At 48.5% G+C, this 17,926-nt stretch overlaps 1 protein-coding gene across 2 annotated transcripts in view; it reads left to right on the forward strand.

Moving 5' to 3' along the window:
* Positions 1-12,945, forward strand: part of CNTFR (ciliary neurotrophic factor receptor) — a 51,686-nt gene extending 38,741 nt beyond the window's left edge. For both annotated transcript variants that reach the window (XM_012463232.2, XM_012463234.2), the window contains one exon: positions 82-12,945. In XM_012463232.2, coding sequence (XP_012318655.1) covers position 82 — 1 coding nt within the window. In that variant the 3' untranslated portion in view covers positions 83-12,945. The remainder of the gene's footprint in view (positions 1-81) is intronic.
* Positions 12,946-17,926: the final 4,981 nt, after the last annotated feature.

Consider the following 17,926-nt stretch of genomic DNA (forward strand, 5'->3'; position numbering starts at 1 on the left):
AGCGAGGCTGGGTGGCAGAGGAAACCTGAGGGAACCCCCACTCCAGCCCCCTCCCTCATAGGCCCCTACCTGTCTCTGCAGAACCTGGCATCTTGTGAGGACAAGCAGAGCACCTGCAGAGGAGCAGGAGGCTGGAGCTGAGCCTGCAGACCCCGGGTTCTATTTTGCACACGGGCAGGAGGACCTTTTGCATTCTCTTCAAACACAATTTGTGGAGACCCCGGCGGGCCCGGGCCTGCCGACCCCTAGCCCTGCCGCACCAAGCTGGCCCTCCTTCCTCCCTCAGGGGAGGTGGGCCATGCAGCTAAACCACCCACCAAAGACCCCCTCACCCTGGCCCCTTGGGCTGGACCCTCCAATGCCAGCGACTCCCAGGAGCCCTTGAGGGGTGTGAGGGGAGCCTCTCACATCCGATTTCTCCTCCTGCCCCAGCCTCCTGTCTATCCCAGGGTCTCTGTTGCCACCATCAGATTATAAGCTCCTGATGCTAGGGGGGGCCCAGCCATCCCCCTCCCCCCAGCACCCACACTTTTCAGTCCCCTCCACTCTGCCCTGTTTTGTATACCCCTCACCTGTCCCTGTTCCTATCCCACAGTATTTAATGCCCTGTCAGTCCCTTCTAGTCTGACTCAATGGTAACTTGCTGTATTTGAATTTTTTATAGATGTATATACAGGGTGGGGGGGGTGGGGGGTTCTCATTAAATGTCACCATTTCATGAGTTCTTGAAACAGACCCACTTTGGGAGGGTACCCCCCTTCTAAGGACCCTGCCCCTTCCTGGCCTGGTGGAGGAAAGAAATTGTGGTTGGGGAAGGTGGAGAGAAGTGTTCAGCTTTCAGGCCAGTGTATCTGGTAACGGCGTTGTCTACTTCTTGGGGAATAGGGCTTCCCTGGAGCAGAGTTGCAACCAGGGAAAAATGGTGGGAAATGAGGGTCTCATGGGGGTATCTGGTAAGTCCTGGAGGCTACTGAAGTCTCGGCTGGGTCAGAGGCCTTTCAAGGGTCACCTCCAGAGCTGCCTTCCGTGAGTACCCAGGCCTGAGCCCAGTGCACAGGACTATAGAGATGGCAGAAAGGGAGGGGCAGTCTTCATCCTTGGGGTCAGGGGGTGTGCGTGATCCCTGCCATCCAGGAGACAGTCCAAGGGTGCTAGAAGGTCAGGCCTAGGACCCAGCCAGGCCACAGGGACTCAGAACACAGAGTGTCCTGGGCCTGGACAGGCAGGGGGTGCTGCCTGAAGGAGGAGGCTGCTTGGAGTGTGACCAGGGATGTGACCTAGACTTTAGGGCTGGAATGACAGAGGCTTACTCCCAGGGTTAGGTTATAGTCGGGAGTCAGTGTGGAGCTGGAGAGGGTGGGGCTTTGGCTTTATAGGGTGATCAGTCTTTGGTCCAGTCTCATTCCCTGCCCACTCTTTTCCAGTCCCCAAACTGGGGCTCTGGGATCCCTCTGACTTATCAGAGGAGGATGCTTGGCTGTCCCAGCCCTACTTAGGTCTAGACCCTGCTTACAGAAGTTTTCTTACTGAGCATAAGCAGGCATTCTCAGCTTGGAATGCCTGGGGCTGGGGCCAAGTAGGGAGGCCCTGTGACCTGGGGAACCAGGTTTTGGCCTTGCTCTGGGTGTCTGGAGTAAGAAGAGGGGGGTGGAGTTAAAGTTAGATCCATACCCACTGGTGCACAGATGTGTCCTGATACACTTCCAATGGCAAGCACTGAGCACCACACCTCCACGGAGCCACCAGTTCCCCCATGCCATCACACACATTCTCCCAGTTCAAACCCTTGCCCTCAGAGCAGGCTCCAGAAATGGACACCCCTTCCTGGGATCTCCAGGCATCCCAGGAGGGATCATGCCCTGGGAGTGGGCATTGACAGTGCCTCAAGCACTGATGAGTCCAGCCTGGACAAGACAGTTCCAGAGCTGGGTGAGGGGCTCCAGAGTAAAGTGGCTGGCTCCTCCAGGTTAGAAGAGAGAGGGGTGTTCTAGGTGGGAGACCCATGAAAGCAAAGGCCTGGCATCAAGGTGAAGCCTGTGGCTTTTCAAGCTGAACAGCCCCAGCTATGGAAGTGCAGGGCTCTTCATTCACAGGAAGAGGTTTCCAGGATGGACATCCTGAGAGGTGGCTGTGGACCTGCTCTGAACCCTAAACCCTCAGTTTGGCCTGTGGGTCTGGTCCCTGTGAGGTGTGGCTCAGCCTGAACCTATGCTCCAGGTCCAGCATGAATAGAGATAACAGGGGTCACTAACTGTCTTGCCAAGAACATTCCTGGGTTGTGCCAGAACTTCCACCCTCATCTTTGGGGTGGGTTGGCTGAAGTGAGGCGTCTCTGGCCTGTGCTGTCTTTCTGTCTTAAGAGCCCTGGTCAGCCCTGACCTACCCACCGCCCACCCAGAGCTTGGGCATCAGCAATCTGGCCTCCATTAGCAACATGGGAAAGCAATTATGTGGGGCCTCAGGAGGAGGGGGCAGAAGGAGGGGAGGGGGCCTGCCGGAGTCTCAGAGGCCAATGGAGGGGAGGACTGGAGCCTCTATCTCTCTGCCCCCAGCCCTAAGAGAGAGACTCTGCTCTGTCTCAAACCCAGGGTGGCTGGAGGGGCAGTGTCATTGCCTCTGACTAGACAACTGGCCTGGGCCTGGGGTGGTCATCCTCCTTGTGGGTCCTGGGCCCTTGGCCTCACAGAGGCTGTTTACCTTGGAGGGTCTCAGCCTCTGGCTGCCGCCTCTCTCTAGTACTGTCCCTCCACATCCAGTTCCCACAGTGGTTCTGGGGAGCTAGGCACAATAAGTACAGACATCAGTTCTTGGAACTAAAACAGAATCTGGAGAATTAAAACAACCCTGAGGCGTTGGGGGAAGGGGAGGCTGGGATCCCAGACCCCAGGTTCATTGCAGCCCCCGACTTCTCTTTGCTCCCATGATACACTGGGGCTGGGCCCCGGCTCTAAGTCCTGGCCTATCAGCCTCTTGCCCACTTGATCTCTCCTCCCAGTGTGGCTCTGCCCCATTGTTACAACTCTAGACCTGTCTCTGTGCACCACCACCCCTCTCTTCTTGAAAAAACCATTCTTATTTCTGTGTTTGTCTCTTTTTTTTGAGACAGAGCCTCACTCAGGCTGGAGTGTAGTGGCGCAATCTCGGCTCGTTGCAACCTCCGCCTCACAGGTTCAGTTGATTCTGCTGCCTCAGCCTCCTGAGTAGCTGGGATTACAGGTGCCTGCCACCACACCCGGCTAATTTTTGTATATTTAGTGGAGATGGGGTTTCTCCATGTAGGTCAGGCTGGTCTGAAACTCCTGACCTCAGGCAATCCGCCCACCTCAGCTTCCCAAAATGCTGGGATTACAGGCGTGAGTCACCCCGCCCATTCCTATCTCTGAGTCTGTCTTTCTCCTGGTTCCTAGCTTCATTTCTTTCTATATGTCTCTGCTCCATCCCTATCTCTCTGTATGTCTCCATTTGTGTCTCTTCTTCCCTCCTTGTCTCTATATCCATCCCTCTCTGTCTCCATGCTTGTCTTCGCATCTGTTCTTCCTTGTCTGTCTTCCCTTTTTCTGCCTTCTCCCTCTCCCTCTGCCTCGTGTGTCTCCATCCCCATCTCTCTGTCTCTCTGTATATATGTCTCTCTGTATATATGTCTCTCCCTGTCTCCGCCTCTGTGTCTCGCTCTTCCCTGACTCTGTCAGTCCTTCTCTTTTTTGCCTCCCTCTGTGTTCCCACCTCCATCCAGATCCCAGCCTGTGGCCGCAGTTCCTCTCCGGCCTGCGCCAGGGGCTGTCCTGGCTTCTGCTGCCCCCTCTCGGCCGCCCGCCTGCCCTTCATTCCTGCTCCTAGGCTGGCAGCTCTCAGCACAGACATCCCACGTCTGGTGTGCATTCTCAGCAGCCAGCCAAGAGAGAGGGCAACATGAGGCAGGAGTCCCTCCTGGGCAGCCTCCGGCCCTGAGAACTCCCTGGAACCTGTGAGCTCTCTGCCTGTGTAGGCGGGAACTCCAAGAAAGTTCATTCTCACATGGAGAGAACGGAATGCTGGGCTCCAGCCCCAGTCCTGCATCCTGCACCTCCCTGTCTGCAGGTCCTGAGGCCCACAGCCCAGAGCCACGAGGCCTTGGGAAGGCCGTGCTTGCCTCGAGATGCAGGCCAAGGTCCTGGGGGCAAGAGGGATTGGGATGTAATCTCCCCACCTTGTCTCTTCTCGGAGGATGGGGAGAGGAAGGAGGTCTGAGGAGGGGCGTTGGATGGAGCCAGTTTGAGGAAAGGCTGGAAGGGACCTGGCAGTGACAGGCTGACAGGGAAGCCAATCTGAGGGTGAGTGAGTCTGAGAAGGCCAGTGCGACAGGATGAGCCTGAGCCAGGGCTGGTCTGGGACATGCATCAGAAGAGCTTTTGTTTGAAAGGGCCAGCCTGAGGGGTAAGCTGACCTAGGGGTGTCTGAAAGGGCCTGGTCTGATGGGTCCAGTCTGAGGGGAGACTGAGCTGAAGGCACACGGATCCATAGACCTGCCAACTAGTTTTAGTCTGCCTGGACTTTCCCAGTTTTAGAAGTCTCAGAAAATAGTTCCAGGCAAACTGGGACGTTGATCACCCTGTTTGAGAAAGGTCTTGCCTGACAGCACCAGTCTGAGGGGGAAGGCTGGTCTGGAGGACGTCTGAGGGAGGAAGCTGGTCTAGGACTTCTGAGCAAGGAGGCTGGTCTGGAGGATGTCTGAGCAGGGAAGCTGGTCTAGAGGACTTCAGAGGGGAGGCTGGTCTGGAGGACATCAGCGGGGGAAGCTGATCTGGAGGACCTCTGAGCGGGGAGGCTGGTCTGGAGGATGTTTAGAGGGTAGTCTGGTCTGGTCTGGAGGACATCTGCAGGGGGAGGCTGGTCTGGAGGACATCTGAGGGGCCTGGTCTCATAGTTCCAGTTTGAGGGAAGAGCTTGTTCTAGGCCAGAAGGTAAGGAGGTAGAAAGGGTCCTTCCAGAGGGGCAGTGGCTTGGGGAATGGCCACCAGGGGGCAGGACATGCTCTCAAGAGATTTGGAAGCAACTGACCCAGAGAAGGAGCCAGACTGTGGGGCTGTGTGCAAAGTATGCCCACAACAACATGTGTCACTGTGCCATCATGTGCAAATGGAGGTGATGGTATTCAGCTGTGCACTGTGTTTGTTTTAGTGTGGCTAGGTGGCCAGGGGGACATCTGTGCTACATTCGTACCAGATATTCAGTGCTACCACATGTGATGGCATGTGCCTGGTGTGGCCATGACTGAAGTTTCACCTGCGGCTGTCAAGACAACAACAGGAACACCTTGGAGGTCACCAGGACAGGGAGGCACCAAGAGAGGAGCAGTCAAAGGAGGCCTCTGGGAGAGGCTGAGGATGGGGAGGAGAGACAGGAACCAGGCTTCCCTACTGCACCTGCCCCGCCCACCGTTAGTATTCCTGAGATTCCAGACCCAAGAGCCAAGTGCTTTGGTCATAACAAGAGCAGCCCCTACCTGGGCCCTGCCTGCCCACTGCTCCAGCCTCTCCCCAACTTCTTCAGCTGGCACTTCTCCAGCTGGACTCCTCCTGTTCCCTGATAATTGTTCCCATCCTCTCCTACTTCCATGCCATGGTTCATTCTGTGCTTCTGCCCAGATGCCCTCCCAAGAAGTATTTGAGTTCCCTCTGACTCTGTCTCCATGAAATGCTCCCCGCTCATTCCCTGTCTTCCTCGGACTGAAACCCACTGTGTGCTGAGGCCTAATTCTATGGGCTCTTGTCTCATCCCAGGAACTTGAAAGTGCTGGGGGCTGGGGCTGCCAGAGGAGGCGGTCCAAGGGGAGAGGTATGGACAAAGCAAGGTGGGGACCTCTGAGTTAATGAGACAAAGTAGCACCATCACAGAATCCCCCCACCCCACCCCCCTCTAATAAAACGAACACAAGCCAAAATAAAAACAACACTATTACAAACTCATCAAGTCCAAGCAAACAAGGAAATCCTTTTTATAAACCTTAAAATATGACAGCCAAAGAAATAACAGAGGATTCTGGTGCAGTGAGTGAGTAATATGTCTCCTAACCCCAGCCCCAAAAGTAGCACTGAGAAAAGATGGGTCCACCAAACACAATTTCCTGTCATCTAAGCGGACTGTTGAGTAAGTAGGCAGGCTTAGGAAAAGTCTGGAAAAAAACCTTTGTAAGGAGAGGCCCCTGTGTTTCTCCATGAGATCTCAGGAGAAGCAAGAAGAGCTGCATGGCTTGGTGTCTTCCCGGGGATGGGGTTGGCGGGGACAAGCCAGTGCCTACAGGAATAGGCTGTGCCCCACTCACCAGTTGGAACAAGATGTCTAACAGGGCCTCAGAGGAGGGACAGTACTCAGGCCCCATCAAGGACAGCAGGCAGCCCTAGCCAGGCATCCTCAGGCCATAGAAGTCATGGGTGATGGGGGCAACAATAGCCCCCTGCAAAAAAAAGCAACAGCTAGCCTGCAAACCATACCCTCCAGGGGAGATAAACAGGCATAGACAAGATGGGAAGGGGCTCCAGGGCCTGCACACCAGGGCAGGGAGAGATTGGCTAAACATGGGCCCCAGCAGAGAGGAATAAGAGGAAAGGAAATGGCATGGCCATTTTGGAGACAGGAAGGAGAGACGGTGGAAGAAAGGAAGGGAGAAGGAAGGGGGAGGAGGAAGGGAGCAAGGAAGATGATGATAAAAACAGATGAAGACCCCAATCTAGAAGAAAACACACCCAAAGGAATAAAAGCAGAGTCCTGGAAAATCCTTCCTGTTATGGAAGGCCTTATTAATAGCATGAAATCAGGAGAACAAAGAACTCAGACAAGATGATAAAACAGTGAATGAGATGAAAGGGAGATTAGAGAAGTAAGTAAAATAGTAGAGGACTGAAATCATATTATTAAAGATGTAATAAACTAGAAACAAAAACACAATAGACATTAATATAATAGACGTTAATAGACTTTAACCATTAGATATTGGTTAAAAATCAAAATAGGCCGGGCACTGTGGCTCATGCCTGTAATCCCAGCACTTTGGGAGGCCAAGGGCGAATCATGAGGTCAAGAGATTGAGACCATCCTGGCCAATCTGGTTTAGGAGAAACGTTACTAAAAAAAAAAAAAATACAAAAAAATTAGCTGGACATGGTGGTGTACACCTGTAGTCCCAGCTGATCAGGAGGCTGAGGCCGAAGAATCGCTTGAGCCCAGGAGGCAGAGGTTGCAGTGAGGTGAGACCAGGCCACTACACTCCAGCCTGGGTGATGGAGGGAGACTCTGTCTCAAATAATAATAATAATCAAAATAATGTTGTTTAGGAAAGCTTTGAGATTTTGAGAATAAACGTGGTGGGAAAAGATAAAGATATTAAAGCAATTAGAAGATAATAGGACAAAGACAAGCTACCATAAGCTTAACTATTAACAGTCCTAAAGTAGGGGTTCTAAAAATGGAACATAAAAGGATATTAAGGTATGAAATACAGAAATCTTCCCTTGAAATGAAAGTACTGAATATTCAGATTGAAAGGGGTATACTATATACCAGAAAAATTGACACAGAATAATTGACATTAAGACATATTGATTTGGCTGGGCTAGGTGGCTCACACCTGTAATGCCACCACTTTGGGAGACTTAGGTGGGAGGATCACTTGAGCCCAGGAGTTTGAGGCCAGCCTGGGCAGCATAGTGAGACCCTCCCCTCTGAAAAAGAAAAATGACACATTGATTTAGTTACCAAATTTTGGGGCTAAAGTAAGAATACTTAAGGCACCTAGGCAGAAGAAGCAAGTCATTTGTTTACAATGGGGAAGGGGGAAAATTCAGTCTGGTCTCAGACTTCTCCAAGGTAGCATTTGACAAAGACAATGAAGCAACATCTGCAGAGTTCTGAGGGTAAAAAAGTGTCACCCTAAATCATAACCAACAGAGTGGTTCATCTCAATCATGAATTTGGGGGATGGTGTACTCACGAACCTTTCCAGGGAAGACTACTCAGTGACAAAAATCCAGTCAGCCAAGAGATTAGTCGAATTCAGGAACTGAGGAAGGGAGATTCATGGTAAAGAAGTGGTGGTAACATTAATTCCATTTAGGAATTAACCTTAATTCCATTTAGGCTAAGATTACAGTGTGGGAATTTTAATTGCAAACAATGTGAATACTGTTGACCTTTGAACAACACAAGTTTGAACTGTGCAGGTCCACTTATTCACAGATTAAAATCAGTAAAAGTTACACCAAGAGTGCCTGCCTCTCCTGCCTCCCTCTCCCCCTCTGTCTCTACCACCCTTGAGGCAGCAAGACCAACCCCTCCTCTTCTTCCTCCTCCTCCTTAGCCTCCTCAACGTGAAGACAAGGATGAAGAGCTTTATGATGGTCCACTTCCACTTAATGAATAGTAAATATTAATATATTATTAATTCCTTATTATTTTCTTAACATTTTCTTTTCTGTAGCTTTATTGTAGGAATACAGCATATAATATATATAACATATAAAATATGTGCAAATCAATCATTTATGTTATCAGTAAGGCTTCCGGTCAGCAGTAGGCTTTTAGTAAAGTCTTGGGGGAATCAAAGGTTACATGCACAGTCTGGAATGGAGAGGTGGGGTGTCAAGGAGAGCAGAAGTAGTAATCACATCTTTGTTCATAGCTGAGTCAATAAATAGCAGATAAAATCAGAGTATAATGGTAAAATCCTACTCCAACCTCCTTTTTATTTATTTATTTTCCTACACATTGCTACAAAGATGTGTCCAACCTTCTTTTTATTTTTGAGGCAGGGTCTTGCTCTGTTGTTCTGGCTGGAATGCCATGGTGCTGTCCACGGCTCACTGCAGCCTCGACCTCCTGGTCTTAAGCAATTCTCCTGCCTCAGCCTTCCAAGTAGCTGAGACCACAGGTATGTGCCACTATGCCTGGCTAATTTTTAATTTTTTTTTTGTAAAGACAGGGTCTCTCTATGCTGCTCAGACTGGTCTCGATCTCCAGAGCTCAAGTGATCCTGCTGCCTAGGTCTCCCAAAGTGTTGGGATTACAGGTGTGAGCCACTACACCTGGCCCAACCTCTTAATTGAAATGGTGTTTGAGAGAAGTCTTTTAGGAATGACTATTCTTTTAAGGTGAAGAATACATCAGCTGTTCCTTCATTTTCACTTCAGTTTCTTTTTCCTCTATTAAACTCAAATAAATGTACATTTTCTACTTTTGGTTAAAAAATAGTTTCTATAGTATGTCCCATTAGGACTATGAGAACAGACCCATTCTTATTTTTTCTACCTGTATGGCTCTCTCTCTAACCTCTCTCTTTCAATGCTTCTTTCTCTATATTATGCATATGGCTACAAAATGTAATACTGATCATTTCTGGGTGGTGCGGTTTTGAGCGCTTCGTTGCATTTTTCTTTGTATCCTTTTGTCTGTTTTAAAAAACGTTTATCATCTATCTATCTCTGCCTGTTGAAGGCAAATCACTTAACTTCTGTGAGCCTCCCATTCCTTATCTTCAACCTGGTGATAAAATTGGAGGCCATTTGAAAGACTGTGAGATAATATACCACTCTCCTCGAGGTAGGCTGAATAGTGGTCCCCAAGATGTCCACATCCCAATTCCCATAATCTGTGAATATTACCTTATAAGCCAAAAGAGACTCTGCAGATATGGTCAGGGATCTTGAGATTAGATTATCCTGGATTATCTGGGGTGGGGTGATAAAATCACAATGGTCCCAACAGGAGAGAGGGAGGTAGGAGTCAGGGGAGACAGCAGTGGGATGATGGAAGCAGAGATGGAGTGCTTTGCTTTGAGGATGTAGTACTGGTCCACAAGCCAAGGAATGCAGGCAACCATTAGATGCTGAAAAGGCAAGGAAATACATTCTCCTTTCGGAACCCACAGAAAGAACAATCCCTGCCAACACGTTGACTTTAACCCACTGAAACTGATTTCAGACCTCTGAGCAGTCAATTGTAAGATAATAAATCTGTGGGTTTTTTTTTTTTTTTTTTTTTTTTTTGAGACCAAGTCTCTCTCTGTCACCCAGGCTGAGTGCAGTGGCACGATCTCAGCTCGCTGCAACCTCCTCTCCCAGGTTCAAGCGATTCTCCTGACTCAGCCTCCCCAAGTAGCTGGGATTACAGGCACCTGACTTTTTGTATTTTTAGTAGAGATGGGGTTTCACCATATTGGTCAAGCTGGTCTCGAACGCCTGACCTCAGGTAATCCACCCACCTCGGCCTCCTAAAGTGCAGGGATCATAGAGGTGAGCCACCACGCCCAGCCTGTGTTTTTGAAGCCACTACCTTTATGGTAATTTGTTACAGCAGCAAAAGGAAACTAATGTTTACATCTTCCTATATGCTATTTCCTTGGCCCAAGGTGATCTCCGCATCCATCCCTTTCATCCAGCCAACTCCTATATGTTCAACATTTTACTCATGATCCCCTGATATCTGCCCTCCACTGCTGCCCAGAGGGGCATGTGCATCCCCCACCGTAGCATCTGCCACTCTGTGTGATAGTTCCTCATGGACAGGTCTCTCTCCCTCCCAGGCTGTGCATATGTGAGGATAGGGCTGGGGCCCAGTAGAGGACTCAGCTCAGTAACTGTTAATGCATAGATGAATCGATGAGGGCTGAGCAAGAGGTTGGCACCTGATAATTACCCATGACCCTCCTTTCTTGGCATCAGGACCTCTCTCTTCCCTATGTTTACCTGGCTTTCTCTCCCCGAGTCTGTCCTCCTCCATGTACACACATTCTTCCAATCTCTAGAAAACTGATCCATGTCTATCTCTGACTTCTTCCTTTAGTCATTGGTCTAGAACACATTTGCTGACACCTATTACATGACTCTGTAGGTAGGCTTATCTTTGTGTGCATGCATGTGTGTGTGTGTGTGTGTGTGTGTGTGTGTGATGGAGACCTGTGAATCTCTTCATGTGTTTTCCTGGCCATGTGGTATGTGTGTAGTTGTTGTAATCATGTGTATTGCTGTGCAGATGTGTGTTTTTATTTGCATGCCTGTGACTGTGGGTAGGCTTGTCTGTACATACATCTTTGCTTGGATGATATGTGTCTCTGCTTTGTGGGCTGTATGTGTGCATGTTTGTCAGTGTGTGTCTGCATGTGCAGGGAAGGCTATCCTTTGATTTCTGCCCTCAAGGGGTTGGACTGCCTACTGCAGGAGGTGGTGTGCCAGGATGACTGACCAGGAGTCACACTCTTCCCTTTCCTGTCTTGTGCAGAAGTTCGGGTCAGGCTTTTTTTTTTCTCTCCTTGTTTCTTGTAGGGAAGATCTCAGGCCCATAGCTGAAGTAACCACAGCCATCTTTCTGACCCTGGCCTTCTGGAAACCTAAACTGCTTGAGAGGATTATACTAAGGAGAGGGGAGAAGAAGTGAAGGAATCCAGACACAAAAAAGACTGAGTCTATAGTTGCATGGGCAGGGGGGACCCTAATATTCCCTAATGGTACCCCAGGAGTGGGAGCAGGGTGGGCTTAGGAAGCAAGGCTCCTGGACATTGAGGTCCCAACAGGGGCATTTCAGCAGAGCCCATGGGATCACAGCATAATATACCCAGGCCCTCTGTAAGCTGGGGAGGACAGGGTAAGGAGAAGGCCCAATAATGACCTTTCTACCAGCTCCAGGGACTAGAATGCTGGGGGAGGATTTATATTTAGCTTTGTTTTACCATTTTAACCTTTTATTTTTTTTTGAGACAGGGTCTTGCTCTGTTGCCCAGGATGGAGTACAGTGGTGCAATCATGGCTCACTGCAGCCTCAGCCTCCTTGACTCAGGCAATCCTCCCACCTCAGCCTCCTGAGTAGCTGGGACTACAGGCATACACCACCATATCCAGCTAATTTTTAAATTTTCTGTAGAGACAGGTCTCCCTGTGTTGCCAAGGCTGGTCTTGAACTCCTGGGCTCAAGCAATCCTCTTGCCTCGGCCTCCCAAAGTGCTGGGGTTACAGGTGTGAGCCACTACACCCAGGCACCATTTTAACCATTATTAAGTGTACAATTCTATGGCATTAAATACATTCACATTATTGCCCAAGCATATATTTAGTTTTTATAAAATAGAGAGACATTACTGATTTTGCACACTTTAGCATGCCTACCACTGGGCTTAGTGACACTGGAAAACCACATATGGGGAGTGGGGCTGAGCCTGTGGAGAGACAGAGGACATCCCCTACCCATGTGGGGCAGGGCAGGAGAAAGGACAGATTGGAAGGCAGCCATGGTGCAGATGCTCCTGTGCTCAGAAGGGGGTCAGATGCGCGCTAAGGCTGCCGAGGAAGTGGGACCACACAGTCTGGGGCTTGAAAGCCAGGCTGAGGTTCTAAAGCTTTTGCTCAGAGTCAGGGGTTCAGGGATCTGAGGAGACCTGGTGAGCTTTGTGTGTTGGAAAGACTGCTCTGGGCTGTGCAAAGGAGGGCTAGGAGGGAAGGGAATGTGTGTCCCATGGTGGCTGAGAAAACGAGCAGGCCTAAGGAAGGTTCTTTGAATGAATGATGGGGAAGGCCTGAGAGCAGGCTCTTGCTATGTCCGGGCAGGAGAGGACTAGGGCGAGGGCAGTGAGAATGGGGCTTTTAGAGCACACAGTCACCATGTCTTGAGTGAGTGGTGGGGAGGGCAGGGAAAGGGAAGAGTCTTGTGCAGCTGCTGTTAATTGGGAGGCGGCACGACTGTTTATTTAAACAGCGTGGGAGAAGGACAGGCTTTGGGCAAGCTGACAACAACTATGGGTCATTCACTCACTTGCCTATAGTCATATACCAGGCAATGGACAGATGAGTTCAGATGCAGACATGTCAAGTGTGAGACCTCTTGGGAGAGGACATTGAGTCAGCACAGCAGTTAAGAGAATGACTCTGGGGTCAGACCAACCTGGACTCCTGTTGACCTTGGGACAAGTTCATTAATCTCTCTCTCTTTTTTTTTTTTTTGAGATGGAGTCTCGCTCTATCACCAGGCTAGAGCACAGTGGCGAGATCTTGGCTCACTGCAACCTCCGCCTCCCAGGTTCAAGCAGTTCTCCTGCCACAGCCTCCTGAGTAGCTGGGATTACAGACATGTGCCACCACCCCCAGCTAATTTTTTGTATTTTTAGTAGAGACGAGGTTTCTTCGTGATGCCCAGGATGGTCTTGAACTCCTGAGCTCAGGCATCCGCCTGCCTCGGCCTCCTGAAATGCTGGGATTACAAGCTTGAGCCACCGTGCCCAGCCTGATTAATCTCTTTAATGCTCAGTTTCCTTAAGTGGAAAATAGGATAATAGTAACTACATCATAGGGTTGTTGTAAGGATTTTTATTTTTTATTTTATTTTAATTCTGAGACAAGGTCTCACTCTGTTAGCCAGTCTGGAGTGAAATCTCGGCTCACTGCAACCTCCGCCTCCTGGACTCAAGGGATCCTTCCATCTCAGCCTCCCAAGTAGCTGGGACTACAGGTGTTCACCACCACACCTTGTATTGTTGTATTTTTTGTAGAGATGGGGTTTTGCCACTTTGCCCAGACTGATCTCAAACTCTGGGGCTCAAGTGATCTGCCCACCTCAGCCTCCCAAAGTGCTGGAATTATAGGTGTGAACCACTATGCCAGCCATTCTAAGGATTTAATGAGATGATGTATATAAAGAAACCTGCAAGGTACCTGCCATGTTATAAATGCTCCACAAATCTTAATGACAATAAGCAGCAGCCACAACAACAATGCATGCCAGTCTGGGACTTGGGAGTGAGGTCTGCATTAGTATGAAAGCATTGTCAGCACGAAAATGGGCACTGGCTGACCACAGTGGCTCACCGCCAAGGACTGGCTCCAGCCTTGGGACCCTTTGTTCTCCACATAATCCCAGGCCCCTGCGTGTGCCCTGGTCCCCAACCTGGCTCATCCAGTGTTGAAGACAGGCACCTCCTCTCTTTGCCCTACTTTCCGCTTTGGCTTGGGAGAAGTTGAAATGGTTCACAGCTTTGGCCGGGGCCTTAGCTTCTGTCCCTGGCCCTGCCTGCCTGGATCTGCACAGCCCATGCAAGATGGGAAGTACTAACAAAAATAACTATCATCAGTTATATCCTTTCATGTGATTCCTTCCCACCAGTATTTAAATATGCCATGTCAAAAACATGTAACAAATCATTTAAAATAAAAAAATTTCCTCTGACTCCATGTCTTTCTAATCTATTCTCCTTCCTCCTAATTTTTACAGTCAGGTAATTCTCTTGAAAGAATTGTCTATGTAGGGCGGCAGGGGAGGCAGGATGGGTGGAGGGGTCCTGAGGAATTGGGGGTGGGAACGATCCACCAGGCCACCTGACCCACCTCAGGGGGGTTGAATCCTCCGGTGGACTGCAAGGAGCCCACTTGTTTACCTCAACGGTTTCATGCCGTCTTGAACTCTCTCTCTTTTAGAAGCTTTTTTTATAGGTTTATCTTTCCAATTCTCTATTTTTTTTGTAATTTCTTGTTAATATTTGGCCAATTGTTAGTGACAAAATTAAGTTTCAACGTTTTCTGCCCAAGAGGATCCTCAAGACCTAGACCAGCATATTTTCCTGCATGTTTTCTTGGTGGGCTGCTTATTGTCCACCGGGGGTCTTGGGTGGGAAATTTTTGATCCGCTGTAGGTCGGTTTTGGCTGGGGGGTGGGGGGTGGTTGTTCACGTTCCTAGGCTCCCATAGCAGCTCTACAGGTTATACCTCTTTCTTCCTCGAGAAGAGGGGAAAGAGAAGTTCTGAATATCTTTTTTCATTGCTCTAGCTCGCGTTTTTCCGACTTTTGGGGCAAGGCTCAATTTACCTGACTGGAAATATCTCGCTTTTCGGAGTGAGCCTCAGTTTCCCTGACTGGAAATATCTTGCCTTTCGGAGTGAGGCTTAAGTTCCCTGACTGGAAATATCTCGGCTTTTGGAGTGAGCCTCAGTTTCCCTGACTGGAAATATCTCGCCTTTTGGAGTGAGCCTCAGTTTCCCTGACTGGAAATATCTCGCCTTTCGGAGTGACGCTCAAGTTCCCTTAACGGAAATGTCTTGTCTTTTGGGCTTGCGTTTTTTTCAACTTTTGGGGCAAGGCTCAATTTCCCCGACTGGAAATATCTCGCCTTTTGGAGTGAGCCTCAGTTTCCCTGACTGGAAATATCTCGCCTTTCGGAGTGACGCTCAAGTTCCCTGACTGGAAATATCCCGCCTTTTGGAGTGAGGCTCAATTTCCCTTAATGGAAGTATCTTGTCTTTTGGGCTCACGTTTTTCCGACTTTTGGGGCAAGGCTCAATTTCCCTGACTGGAAATATCTCACCTTTTGGAGTGAGGCTCGGTTTCTCTGACTGGAAATATCACGCCTTTCGGAGTGAGGCTCAAGTTCCCTGACTGGAAATATCTCGCCTTTCGGAGTGACGCTCAAGTTCCCTGACTGGAAATATCTCGCCTTTTGGAGTAAGGCTCAATTTCCCTTAATGGAAATATCTTGCCTTTTGGGGTGAGGCTCAATTTCCCTTACTAGAAATTTCTTGCCTTGTGAGGTGAGGCTCACAGACAGAGCAATGGCGGCCGCGAGCTTGGACAAGCGTGGAGAGATATTTATGCCTGACGGGGGGAAGAGGGGGTTGGTCCTACTGCTGTGTCATTCCCCTATTGGCTAGGGTTAGACTGCACAAGCTAGACAAATCCTGATTGGCTATTTTAAAGAGCGCAGCGATCTGAGCTGGAGTGGCAGGGTGGGTGTTTTGGCGGAAGGACGGTTATGGGCGGGTCAGAGCAGGTACTGGAGCAGGTGATTGGGATGGAGCAGGTGATTGGGATGGAGCAGGTGATTGGGATGAGTCAGGATGGAGCCTGGGGCCAGGGAAACAGGTGTGAGCTACGGATTAGAACCAGTGGCGAAGGTTGTTTACTCGAATTACAAGGAAGTTAAGTTTTAAAATGGAGAATTAAAGAATAAGAGAGCTGAACATACTGACATACTGATTCTTTGAAGAGAAATTTGGGGTTCAGTATAACATTTTGAATTTTGTTTGTCAACCAGAGAATCCTCCTATCCAGTGGAATATTTGAGTCTAAGAAAAAATGTTCTTTGTTCCAAATAACGAAAGAGAAACTTAGCACACTACTCATTTGTAAGGCATGGCACCGTGGCTATTGCTCAGGCACCCAGTTGCATAAAGTCCCCAGAGTTTAATGGTAACATGTGTTTAAAAGAGAGTTGTTTCCGCTTTTTGTTCTTGTGGGGTTGTTTTGCTTCATAAACATTTTTTTTTAAAAAAAGTCCCATTCTTATTTTACCTTGTTGTCTTTTTCCAATAAGAGCTGGTTTCCTTCAAAGCAAGGTAAGAAAAGATGAGCCAGTCACATCAGTATATATTTAACAATTCCATTCATTCCCATAAATAGAATGATTTCAGCAAACATGAACAAATTGAAAATATGGAAATACAATTTCACATGCTATGCCTTTTAAAAAATTTGGAAATATTACACTTAGGATGTATATGTTTGATATTTTTTCTCATAAAAATAAGTTGGCTTTAAAAAAAATAAAAATAAAAAAGAATTGTCTATGTAGTATCTATTTTTTTTTTTTTAAGACAGTCTCGCTCTGTTACCCAGGCTGGAGTTCAGTGGTGCAATCACGGCTCACTGCAGTTACCAGCTCCAAGGCTCAGGCAATCCTCCCTCATCAGCTTTCTGGGTAGCTAGGATTACAGGTGTGCCTGTAATAACCACACCTGGCTAATTTTTGTATTTTTTTGGTAGAGTCTGGCTCTTGCTATGTTACCAGACTGGACTTAAACTCCCGGTCTCAAGTGATCCTCCAACCTCAGACTTCCAAAGTGCTGGGATTCACTTCTTACTCACTCTGGAAACCACTAAACTCTGGCTTTCACTACATATCCCAATTCCATTTCCTACTGCCCACTAGAACTACTTCTTGTCAGGATAATCAAGAGCCTCTTTATTCTTAAGTCCCACGGTTCCTTTTCTACAACAACTACTTCAGTCTTTGAAATTTTGGATTAATGACCCTTCCTTCTTTCTTGAACCTCTGTCCTTTCTTGGCTTCCCCAAAATTATGGTCTCCCCAGTTTTCCTTCTGCCTCTCTGACATATCCTTCCTTATCTACTTTGCAGATTTATCTTTTCCCCTGTATCCATAAAAGTTAGCATGGTAGACTCCTTTATGTTATGTCTGGAAGGCATCCCCTTCTGGTGGGAACCACTCTTATGGTTATCATGAAAGCCATGGTCTTATGACCTCCCCCAACAGATCATTGGTGCAGGGAATGGCATCTGTCCAAAGCCAGGCTGATGAGAGCAAGTCCTGAGGAATTATGGAACTGAAACGGAGAAGGATAATCTGGAGCTGGAACTGAAGAAGAGCCAACATCTTACTGGGTACCTGGGTTGTAAGCTGTGAAGTTTGATAATTGTCAGGAGCTGGTTTTAATATTATATAGACTAGAGAGGGAAGTTGAAGGATAGAAGAAGGGAGGGAAGGAGGGAGAGATGGAGAGGGGGAGAGAGAAGGACAGAGAGAGAGAGAGAGAGAGAGAGAGGGAGTGAGAGGAAGCAAGCAGAAGGGCGCAAAGATGAGCGGTAGAGTCCTGATGATATTCAGATAGCCAAATCCAGTTGTTCCAAAGTTCCAGCCCTATTCTTGCACTAGGATTCTGTGACACACTATAGTTTTCTGAAAATAAATCCCCCTCTGCCTAAACTAGTTCAAGTTAGGTTTCTTTGACTTGTAACAACACAGAAATCAGATATCAAGACCAAAGTATTCTAAATTACAGAACTTCAAGTGAGGAACTAAGTTGAGATGTGTAAAGGAGCAGTAAGGATCTCCTCATCCCAGCCTGGAAACCTGGAAGTACTTTTTATGTCGTAGCAAAGCAATAAGTTAAACTAGCACCTGTTG

The sequence above is a fragment of the Aotus nancymaae genome, unplaced genomic scaffold (genome assembly GCF_030222135.1).
Source record: "Aotus nancymaae isolate 86718 unplaced genomic scaffold, 86718_ANA_hifiasm-v0.15.2.pri h1tg000003l, whole genome shotgun sequence".
NCBI lineage: Eukaryota > Metazoa > Chordata > Mammalia > Primates > Aotidae > Aotus > Aotus nancymaae.